The sequence below is a fragment of the Sphaerodactylus townsendi genome, linkage group LG11 (genome assembly GCF_021028975.2).
Source record: "Sphaerodactylus townsendi isolate TG3544 linkage group LG11, MPM_Stown_v2.3, whole genome shotgun sequence".
NCBI lineage: Eukaryota > Metazoa > Chordata > Lepidosauria > Squamata > Sphaerodactylidae > Sphaerodactylus > Sphaerodactylus townsendi.
Genome location: NC_059435.1, coordinates 28096250 through 28108143, shown reverse-complemented (window position 1 = coordinate 28108143; position 11894 = coordinate 28096250). Strand labels below are relative to the sequence as shown.

Below are 11894 nucleotides of genomic sequence, written 5' to 3'. Positions count from 1 at the left end.
GGGGCTTCTCTGCTATGCCCTGAAACATCTCCATCCACCCCCGCCCGCAGGTTATTGTAGTGCACATGTAGCCTACTGAAGAATTCTGAGGAACAGGAAAGCTTTCTCAAAGCTTCTTGACAATTTGACTGTTGCTCATAAAAATGTATTACGTTTCTGGTTGTTTTTGTTTCTGTCATCTCTCTCTCCACCACTCTTTTTCGTTTTAGCTATCCAACCTGATGAAGACTTCAGCCTTCACTCCAAAGCTTGCTCATGGTTCTGCAACATAAATAAAACAAATAAATAAATAAAACAAAAGATACCACACAGCTGCAGTTTTTGGAAGTGTACAATTTTGCAGTGCCATCCTAAATAAAGTTACATCCATTTTAGTGGATTTACAAGGGTGCGGTTCTCTTCAGGAGTGCACTGTTAGTGGCAATTTTTCATGATTCGTCCTGTAGAACTGTGGTGAGGAAGGAGACAGCACCTTGGCCAGCGACCCTTCTTTCTCCTTTCCTCCTGCCTTCAACTATCAGTACATCTTACTGTCGGTTGCAGAGGGGAAAAAAGCCTTGTTTAAGCAACCGTTTAAATTTCCAGTGGGAAGCCTTGTTAATCTGTAGCAATAAATCAGAACTGGAGACTTTTCAGGCGCCCCTGGACGAGAGTTTTGGTGAAGCCCCTCTTTTCACGGTTGCAAAAACGCGTTCATTTGGCAATCTGTATTGCGTGTGAACAACCTTCCGGAATTGATCGTGTCTTCCTTAAAGCAGAGCATAGCCGCACTGAATCATGGGAGATGCAGGCCTCCGGGAATCATGGGAGTTGTAGTAAGCTACCCGGAGCATTTCCCTATGTAATGGCTGCCTGACGTTTAAGGTAATGTACTTTTATTATTTCGGTGGGATATTGCTGGGTTTCTCCGCCGCCTCTTCTGGTCCCGGCAGGTTTCCAAAGCAACGCGGCGGCCTCTCTGGAAAGCGGCTGCTGAGGGCGGATGAGTTTTGCGGCCGACCGAGCTGTAGAAAAAGAGTTCCCGAGAAAGAAAAAAGTAACTTTTCTGCACTTGTTGCATCTCTTTTCCAGCGAACCGTTGCATGTTTTTGTTCCTGTTTCCGAGAGATCCACAGCCAGGCTGTCCAAATGACCCCACTTCAGAAAAACAGAATGCTTAGCATAATACATTCTTAACCGTTTCTCTTGCGTATCGTTGCACGTTGGGGGAGAGAAGCCCGAGGCTGCGTTGGGCTGCACAAAGACCTGTCCAAGTGGGTCACAATCTTTTGCTTTTTATTCTACCCCCATGAAAAGCGACCCGAAGTGTTGCATAATGAGGGCTGAGAAAACCGCTCACTGCTCCAACTTTTTATATTATACAAAACAAAACAAGAGGGAGTGAGATAGGATAGGTAACCCCCCTAATCAATCAATCCATCCATCCATCTATCTATCGTCTGTCTGTCTGTCTGTCCATCCTGATATAAATGGGTGCTCCCTGTTCTTTAGAGGGACTTTTTCAGTTCCATAGAAGTTCTCCCTCACCCCTCCGTGCACTTTGCAAGAACAGCTGTTTTCTCTCTTATTTTGGCTAGCAGCCCAAGCCTAGGCATGCTTCCTCAAAAGTAAGCCCTGCTGTGGTCAATGAGTCTTCCTCACAAGTAAATATTTGTTGAACTGCTGTTAAATGCCTTGGACCATCTCTCTCCCAGCGCTCACTGACTTATCTCCTTGGCTTTCTTGTGCCGCATATCATCTTACTGCAGCGGAACAACTGTTGCCCTAGCTGCTCCCCTCTGTTCACGCCGCCGACCAGCATACAAGCCTGTCAGGTGCACCCAGAGTGACAAGCCAAATCTAGATGTCATATGCATTGAGAACACTGCTTTGGAGGTAACAAAGTCGCCTTTCGCAATCATTTTGTCGGAAGTATCATTGAACCTAAAACAGTTCTTCTGCCACAGACATTTCAATGCTGACATGTAAACAGTCATCAGTTTCCTAATCCCACAAGCCTAGTTTCCTGCAGGCAGAAATGTGGGGCAAGTCCCTGCCCCCAGTGAAATTACCATATGAAGGAATGTGTCTCTGCCACTCCCATCAGTTTTGTTCTTATGATTCATGTCTGATATGCAAGTGCAAAAACAATAATTTTGGTGGACTTTTATGACCAGTTTACGTGTAGGTTGAGTTTTATTTTTTATCAGCTGGCTTGCCGAGTTAGTCGGTAGCAGTGAAATAAAATGGGCATCCTATGGCACCTTACGGACTCATAAAATTTATCTGAGCATAAGTTTCAAGTTTCAGATGCACAAGGGGTTACACTGTTGAAGGGAATATAAAGGCTTATCCTGGAACACATTTTGTTAGGGTGAAATGCCATTAGAGGCCTATTTTGTTTTGCCTTTTTTCTGCAAATCCCTGCTGATTCCCCCCTCCTACCTCTTGTGTGGCTACATTTGGTGTAAATAGAAAAAGACTGTGGAAATCAGTTGATGCCCCACAGTCTGAACAATATCTGAGGCCCAAGTCTACCTCCTTCTTAATATAGACTTCTGACTCGGCTCTTCCATTTCAGATTCTCAAATTCACTTTGCTGTCACAAATGAAAAATTAAGAATTCCAGACTCGTGATGATAGAGGAATGATTCGTTATTTATTGGTGTGCACTGTTTATTTCCTGTATATAGCTAAGTGTATAACAACTGTTGTTCAGTCATAGTGTAACAATACAAAAGTTCATTTCAATGCTGTGTCAAAACAATTAAGAAGTAGAAGAAGAAGAGTTTGGATTTATATCCCCCCTTTCTGTCCTATGGGAGACTCAAAGGGGCTTACAACCTCCTTGCCCTTCCCCCCTCACAACAAACACCCTGTGAGGTAGGTGGGGCTGAGAGAGCTCCGGAAAGCTGTGACTAGCCCAAGGTCACCCAGCTGGCATGTGTGGGAGTGCACAGGCTAATCTGAATTCCCCAGATAAGCCTCCACAACTCAAGCGACAGAGCTGGGAATCAAACCCGGTTCCTCCAGATCAGAGTGCACCTGCTCTTAGCCACTACGCCACTGCTGCTCCTTTTTTAAATGAAAAATTCCAATCCAAACAGACATCAGGAGCTTTTTATAATACTGTTTGGTATGATTACATCACTGTTTAATTTTTGTAGCTTCTGTTTTGCATTTGTTCTGTAATTGGAATGATGGCCTATGGTCTATTCAAAAATGTTTTGTAGTGATGTATCATATCAATTACCTCCAGTTCCCAAAAATATTTAGCTACATCAAGGGATATTTCCTTTCTATATTTATATCTGTCAGAAAATCAGGAGCAAGTAAAGCCTGTAGAAAGCTCAGTAATAAGGAAACAGGTTGATACAGAGATTAATTTAAAACTGGGATGATCAATTATATAGCAAAGCAAATTTTAAAGGGGCAGTGCACTGAAACACTAAAATTGTCAGGTAAGATCAAACAAAAAGGCACATCCGAAGGGAAGTTTATCAGTTTCACTACAAATTGGAGAGAATTCCATAGTTCAGGGGCCACCTTTGAAAAGACCTGTGTCAATATTCCTCACCAGAGACTATTGAGAAAACTCAGCAATCAAGGAATAAGAGGGGAAGTACTCCTATGGATTAAAAACTGGTTGAGAATCAGGAACAAAAGGGTGTGTGTAAATGGGAAGTTCTCACAATGGAGAGATATAGGGAGTGGTGGCCCCCAAGGATCCGTTTTGGGACCAGTGCTCTTTAACCTATTCATGAGTGACCTGGAAGTATCTCAAAAAGGATATCGAAGAGATAGAAAAAGTGCAGAGAAGGGCAACAAGGATGATTGAGGGATTGGAGCACCTTCCTTATGAGGAGAAGCTGCAACGTTTGGGACACTTTAGTTTGGAGAGGAGATGTCTGAGGGGGGATACGATTGAAGTCTATAAAATTATACATGGGGTAGTAAATGTTGACAGAGATAAATTTTTTCTCTCTTTCTCACAATACTAGAACCAGGGGGCATACATTGAAAATGCTGGGGGGAAGAATTAGGACTAATAAAAGGAAACATTTCTTCACGCAACGCGTGATTGGTGTTTGGAATATGCTGCCACAGGAGGTGGTGATGGCCACTAACCTGGATAGCTTTAAAAGGGGCTTGGACAGATTTATGGTGGAGAAGTCGATCTATGGCTACCAATCTTGATCCTCCTTGATCTGAGATTGCAAATGCCTTAGCAGATTAGGTGCTTGGAAGAAGCAGCAGGAGAAGGCCATTGCTTTCACATCCTGCATGTGAGCTCCCAAAGGCACCTGGTGGGCCACTGTGAGTAGCAGATTGCTGGACTAGATGGACTCTGGTCTGATCAGGCAGGCTTGTTCTTATGTTAAATAGCAATCTAAACTCTATATATAACTCTATGGAATCTGAATTCCATAGTTTGGGGCCACCCTTGAAAAGGTTTGGGTCAATAACAATCTGAACTCCTAAATTTAGCAGGCTGTGGAACAGGGCCCAAGGAACATATATTTATTTATTGACTTTGTTTATACTTTTGTCCCCAGCAGGGACTCACATTCTCAGCTTCTTTACTTTATCCTTGCAAGAACCATGTGAGGTAGGTTAGGCTAAGAGTGGGCAACCGGCCAAGAGTCACCCAGCAAGCTTCCATGGCAGAGTGAAGAATTGAACCTGGTTCTCATAGATCTAGTCTAACACATTTAGCCATTATACCATGCTAGCTGTCTCTCTGAATGTCTGGAGTGGGGCTTATATCAAATAAGGTGTTTGCTCAAGGGCCAGACTGCATAGGACTTTGAGGACTATAGAACCCCCTTAAAATGTGGTTGGGAAATATCTATGCCACCCTTTTTCAGTTGGGGAGGCTGGGAAGGTAAGTAGAAGAGAGCAAATGCAGCCAGCTGCTACATCATCCCCTCAGGGAAGGAAAAGGAAGGGCAGCAAGTGCTTGCACAGCCTGCCATGTCAGGCTGGTTATGAATTGGGAGGGGGGGGTAGGCTGTGGAGCTGGTGGGGCTTTAAAAGTGGGCCCATGAGAGATCTCGACCTCACTCCCTCAGGACGATGGTGGCTTGCCTACCCACCCTCCCTTTTGTTGCAGTGGTATTCCTTTATGTTATGTTTACTGGATTACGTTGTTTGTCACTTTTGCCTTGTCATGTTGATGGATTATGTTGCATATAATGTTTTTCGGTCATGGCTTGGTGAGTTTGTGATGTTGCTTTTCTGCCTCAACTTGGCATAAAAGGTTGGGCATCAGAACAGATCCTTTTGGACATCAGAACAGATCCTTTTGGGCTCAGCTGTGCCTGCGTGCCTGCCTCCCCATAAGTGGGAGCCCCAATAAGGAGCCTTAGGTGTGTAGTCAGCCACATGACCAAGTGAGGACAGCTGACTGGCCATACTTCCAGGTGGCAAGACGACCAAGGAAAGACTGGTGCCCACATGGTTCGCATTTTCCTTACCCCTCCATGGGTTTTCTCTCCCAACAGGCAGCCTGGGGAGGGGGTTCATCAGGCAACAGGTGGGTTGCCCCTTGCCAGGATCTGCCCCCATGCTGCACCTCTGCTCCTTCACATGAAATTTAATAAATTAGCTGTGGCCAGCAAATTTTATCAAATGAGAAGCAGGTCTGCGTGGTTTTTCCCATCTGACTCCTCACCACCCATCCCTCCTTCAACCTACAACATATTCCCCGTTTTTGCAAATGCAAGTGGAGCAGAGAAGTGGCCAGCCATTGATTGGCACTCCCCTCACGCAGGACATTTTAGTAAATTGGATGTAACTGCTACACCATCCACCAAATGAGCTGGGCATCCTTTTCGCTTATGCTTTCTCAGTGCTTTCTCCCAATCTACAAGCAGATCTGTGAAGCTCTTCAAGTGGCTTTTATGTGCAATGTGAAGATGTTCTGCAAAAATGGCAGCATCAACTTGTGAATTAGTTTAGAACAAACATTGTTAAAATGGTGCAAAGGAAGTTATACTGGTTGCGGTTGCTGTGTTAATCCTTCCCTCACAAAAATGGAGAGGAGTTATGGTAGAACTGAAATTTTGTGGTAAACCTGTGTTAGTATAAGTAGGACAGATTTTGATCTGCAGAAAAAAGTTAAGATCAATTAGAGCAATTTCTGAGGTGGAAAAATAGAGGGAAAGTGATTGGGTGCTTAATGTAACTGACTTTCTGGAGGAATGATTAGAGGTAGATTGAATCACCTGTAGTGAGTTGATGGCACTTTACACACATACAAGCTAGCCCGGATCTTCTCTTCAGTCAGCAGCCGCTCTACAACCCAGTAATTCCTTTCGAAGTACACTAAACTCACATATATGCTGTATGCAGCATATCAAACAGTGTGCTTATTTGTATATGCTGGTCTCTGACTGTAATCGAAATAAATACAGTAAACTCACACATCAGCAGATGAATCTGTCTTTTACTGAATCCAACCATTGGTCTATCCAGGTCAGTGCTGTCTCCTCAGCCTGGCCATTGCTCTCCAGTCTCAATCAGCGGTCTTTCCCATCATCTACTAGAACTGGTATTGAAGATGTGACCTTCTGCATGTCAAGCCAATGTTCTACCATGGCCCCTTCCCACTCAGAATAAAAAAGACAGTCCACAACTGTATAGCCCTAACAATTTCACAAGGGCAGGGAAGCCCCAGTGACCATGGTGCTCTTGCAATGGTACTCTTGCACAGCTGGGATCCACTTTCTCCCTTCCTCTCCCACATAGTGGCCAGCAGGGTTTCAGGGAAAGGAAAGTAGACCTTCAACTCTGTGTTCCAGCCACTCTTGGTGTTGTCTGTCTGGAGCATTATAGCAGGGACAGAAGTTGAAAGCTTGCTTTCGTCAGATGGTGCCATTTCTTCCATCTACAGGAGGTTGTCTGTGGCTCAGCCCTAGAGCTTCTGCCTTGTATGCGGATGGTCCCTCCCAACCCTCATCATCTCCAGTTCAGAAAAGGAAGAGATGGTAAATAACGTGGAAGACCTCTGCCTGGGACCCTGGGAAGCTGCAGGCAGTGCTTGACTGCATAGACCACTGGTTTGGCCTTATAGGCAGTTTCATGTGTTCCACCTACCAAGTGTTCTGTGTGAATCATGTGGGCTGGGATGCCTTGAGAGCTCTAGATAAATTAGGAGATAAAGACAGTGCTTACAGGGGCTAAACTGATTGAAGAAAGTCCTAGGGACAGAAAGGTAGCAAAGTGGATACTGGAAAAAGAACTACACAGGTAGCATCATATTTAGCATCCTCCCTAATGAGATAGGAATACACTAGGAAAACAGGAATGTTTGCACTAGGAAAACCGGAATACAAATTCTGCTTGTGACCTGTGCCACCACTCCCTCTGTTTAACCCTGAATCCAGTCACAGCTGATGTGTCCCATACTGATCAAAACATTCCAGTGTTATACTTGGTATTCAGTAGGCAATAATTGTCAGTGAAAAGTTTTAAGGAAGGAGGGCATGGGGACCATAGATGAGTGATAGAACACAGTCGTGAGATCTTTCCCCTTCCTTTAAGGACCACCTACTCCCGTATGAACCTAGCCACCCACTGGAGTTTCCAATCTCCAGATGATGGCTGGAGATCTCCCAGAATTACAAGTGGTCTCCACTTGACAGAGATCAGTTCTCCTGGTGAAAATAACTGCTTTGGAAAGTGGTTTCTGTAGTATTATACTCTGCTGAGGACCCTTCCCTCTCCAAACCCCACCTTCCCCAGGCTCTGTTCCAAAAATCTCCAGGAATTTCTCAGTGAAGAGCTGACAGCCCTGCCAACCACTGTGGTCAGCTTGGGGCCCATTGTTTTGGTGCCCTCACCATCTGAGGCTAGATGGATGACAACGTGAGAAAGGGCCTTTTCGGTTGTGGCACCAACATTATGGAATTCTCTCCCCAGGGAGATCCGTCTGACCCCCTCCTTCCGCCAGTGGATAGAGACTAATCTGTTTTGTCTGGCATTTCTTCACTCAGCCTCCTTCCAGTGTATGCATTTTAATTGTGCCTGTGATTTATTTACTTGTTGCTTGTAACTGTTTTTGCAGTCTGCATTTTTAAAGTTTGTTTTAATGTTTTCAGTTGTCCATGACCTAAGCTGGAGGGAAAGGCAGCATAAAAATGTTTAAAGTAAATAAGAATAAATGGATGAAATATCCCTGGCAGCCACTTTGCCAGTAAAAGCTTCCTCAAGCCTGCCTCTTCTCCCCCTCCTCCCTATTGTGGCACTTTGCCCATTTTTGGCTTTCCCGCACAGCTGGGCTGGCTTAGCTGTGTGGTGTAAATGTCTTGCTCTGGCATGACTGCAATGCATGGTCCGATTGCTGTATGCCAGCGCAGTCAGTCTTACGTGCAATCCATTCCTGTCCGTGTGACATAGCAGAGGCTAAGATCATGCTCTTAATTTGGACTGTAAAAGTGAGCTGGCTATGAATAGTTTCTCTGTGAACTTTAGCTTTGGTGTGGTTGTTGAGGTGGGTCTTGAAATGAAGCAAGTGGGAAGTGAAGGAAGACAATAATTTTGCAGACATTAACAAAGTAAGAATCGCTGTGATGCTGTGTTGTCCCTAGTTGTTTGGAAACATATTTTAATCCTAACCTTTTTGCTATTGAGTGGCTTGGGAGGATGGGTGGATCATGAAAGCAAATGCCTTTCAGGGCACTGCTTCACCCTGTAAGCATTTTGCTGCCAATGATCCATCATTCATGGACTGCTGTTACATCTGCTGTGCACAAGTGTTTAACGGACACCATCCTAACTCAGCACATATCAGCAGTGAGTCCCATGGAATTCAACAAGACTCATTCCCTAGTTAGGGTACTTAAGACTGCTGTCAAAACTGCTTTAGGTTTTTGTTTGGGTCATTTTAAATGCTAAATTTCAGTTCTTATCAACAATCCGTTAAAAATCTACTTGTGTAAATTATCAAATTATTCATCAGCATCATCAACAACATCAAATCCATTATGTTAAGTAGCATATCGGGCAACAAGTGTTCTCCAGCATTTCCGGTCTTGGGCTAATGTTTCAGCCTCTTCCCATGCACATTAACAAATTAACAATGGTCCACTTTTTCTTCTTCTTTGGAGAGGCGGCAAATGAATGGATGACCAGATGGTCATGTCTGAACAAGGAAGCCCAAAATAAAAATAACACCAGAGTAATAATATAAAAGCCAGGGAAGCTGCACTTAAATTAGGGACTCATTTTTGTCAATTAATACAAATATGTAGCTTTAAGATATCATTTGGATCCATCCTGTTGATCAAAGCATCCTGTTGATCAAAGCAAAGATGAAGCTGGGTTACTAAAAATCAGATGTTTTTTGTTGGGATTTAAAAATCCAGAACACCACAGCACTACCCACTTGCTGCAGATGCAGTGAACTTAAGTTTTCTTTTCTTTGGATTCACAGATGCTGCAAAGACACTAACCTAATGCTCATCAGGAACACAAGTTCTGTCTTCTTTACGTAGCTGGTTGAAAAAGTGGACGTTGCAGCCCCACAACACCTTTGAGTCCAATTATGGCAGCAAGTAGTGGAGAAAGTCAGCTGCAGAGGATTATCCGAGATTTGCAGGGTAAAACGTTGTTGGCGTGTCAATTTACTCATTCTCCGTGGCATTGCTGTGTCTTGTTTTAAAAAAGAGTAACTGAAAGTAACCAACCAAGGCTTATTTGCATATTATTTCCACCAATGGGCAATCACTTTAAATAGTTCCATTTGCTGGCTATTACAACCCAACCAGTGGCTGGATTGCTAAAATGTGGCTCGTGGCACAGGGATCTGATTCACAGATTAGCTGTTTTCTCCAGCCTACCTACAAATGCCTATTTTTAAAAAAGAATGTGGAGAAAATCTGTATGTTGAGTGGTTACCTTCCATTTTCAGCAGCAGAGTAATTGGTGTCTCTCTTGAGGTTGCTGAGAACCATTATGAATTACCAGGCAAAGATTCCTTTGGGGGCGCTTATGCCACCCCAAATGTCATTATGCAGACAAATCTCATGATTTGCAGTGCATGAATAGGATTATAATAGGTGATCTGTGTGTGTAAAATACATTTTACTCTGTTACTCATACAATTTATGTATATATGCATGTGTGTATATGTATGTGTACACACACACACACACACACACACACACACACACACACACACATCAGTGAACTCAGATCCCATCCCTCCCCTCCAGTTTATCCTTACCATGCTAGCCTTGAGACTCAGAGGTACGTTGTAGAGAGAGATAGTGACGTTACATTACCCCTTTCCTTCCTCTCAATAAAAAGGCCACTGATCTTACAGTTGACACTTTGTCCAGGTCACCTGGCCTAGTCATAGCCCTTTTCAGGAGTTACAGTGAAAGCATTTACAATCCATGTACAGGGCAGTTTTGATTTTTCTTTACATGTGTATTGAGTAATTCTCATGTTACATTAAATGCATGTACAGTTGAACATGTGACTTAAATCCCAAATATATCTAGATATTGACACCTGGTTTCAGTTTCTTAAAAACAGATGTCCACACATACAGGCAGGCTATATGTGTGTTCCCTGTAACACATGAGTGTTGAGGTCTTCTAGAATGCCCTTCCTTTTATTTCAGTGGCCCTGGACCTTCGGAAAGAAACACTGGCTTGGGCATTTCCATCATCCCTATTCTATGCTAGACAGGATAGAGAAAAATTTACATTTTAATCTGTAACTTAGCAGCCTTTTTTTCTTGGTGATTTAAATCACTGATTTAAGTTGTGTGGATTTAAAATCAGTTCACCCAGGTGTTAACACTCCTGATAAATAGTCTGATGAGATATGAAGGTTTCTCGATGTATTTTAAGTTGGATTCACTCCAGAAAAAATTAATCATTTACAGAAAAGGAGTTCCTCTATAGTTCTAGGAGATACAGCATGAACTTTATAGACAGATACATAATTTCATCGTATGGATCTGTTGGTCTGCTACTAGAGACCAGGAATTGATTTACCGGTATGTGGCATCTTAGGTACCTATTTGTTCACACAAGTGATCAACTTCTGGGAGCAGAGTGAACTCTGAAGCCAGAAATCCATGTTCTATTGTGACTAATAATGTATGCATTTCTTCCCTGTACATTATTCCAAGACTTTTGTTTCGCTGCTGTATTTTATTTCAGAGCAGGGCTGTATATCCCATACTAAAACAAAAATAAAATACAATTCTACAAGATGCTGAATCCTCAGCCTTTGTCATTTTCACCCAGCGATGTAGATGTTTGCTTTGTATGAGTTATTATGCACAGTTTTACTCTTTTGCAAGTTTCATCCTGATTTTGCCAGTCGTTGGGATGCACAGAGGTCAGAATCCACTTCCGCAGCTACTGAAATTCTTATTCCACCATACCTGGCTTATGAGATTTTACATCCAGTAACATGTCCTTTCATTTCTTCTGACTCATGTGGAATCCTACATAACAGCCCTGGCCTAAGAAGTTATATGTGAATGCTGTACAACAGTTCTTTAAAAACAAAACAAAAGGATCATATCCTTGGGTTTACTAACACATCAGTTATTCATATTGCTCCTGTTTCCACCCTGTGCAATGTGATTTGTAATGTCATCCAAAGATGCTGTGACGGAACTGAGCAAAGAATTTTCAGGAACGGGAGAACCAATCACAGATGACTGCGTCAGCTTGCACAAGTTTTCCTATAAGCTTGAGTATCTTTTGCAGGTAAGCAATGTTCCCATTTATAGAAGTAGACTTTGTTTCTTAAGCAAAGTTGGGAGTAGCTAAGGTCAATTCTGATGGAATCTGTGCTAACAAATAATTTTCAGGGGACTATTCAAGGAAACCCACACATATCAATGTATTTAAATGGTGTTTTGGCCAAGGAGAATTTTTTATTAACAT

General features: G+C 43.0%; 1 protein-coding gene across 4 annotated transcripts in view; it reads left to right on the top strand.

The window, feature by feature from the left end:
• Positions 1-785: 785 nt before the first annotated feature.
• The window catches only part of FYCO1 (FYVE and coiled-coil domain autophagy adaptor 1), a 59825-nt gene continuing 48716 nt past the window's right edge, over positions 786-11894 (top strand). Inside the window, exons 1-5 of one of the 4 annotated variants that reach the window (XM_048511139.1) lie at positions 804-864; positions 1749-1875; positions 6875-6968; positions 9416-9581; positions 11608-11714. In XM_048511139.1, coding sequence (XP_048367096.1) covers positions 9527-9581; positions 11608-11714 — 162 coding nt within the window. In that variant the 5' untranslated portion in view covers positions 804-864; positions 1749-1875; positions 6875-6968; positions 9416-9526. Of the gene's footprint in view, positions 865-1071; positions 1254-1748; positions 1876-6874; positions 6969-9415; positions 9582-11607; positions 11715-11894 lie in introns of all 4 variants that reach the window. The other 3 variants (XM_048511140.1, XM_048511138.1, XM_048511141.1) reach the window with 3 other exon arrangements.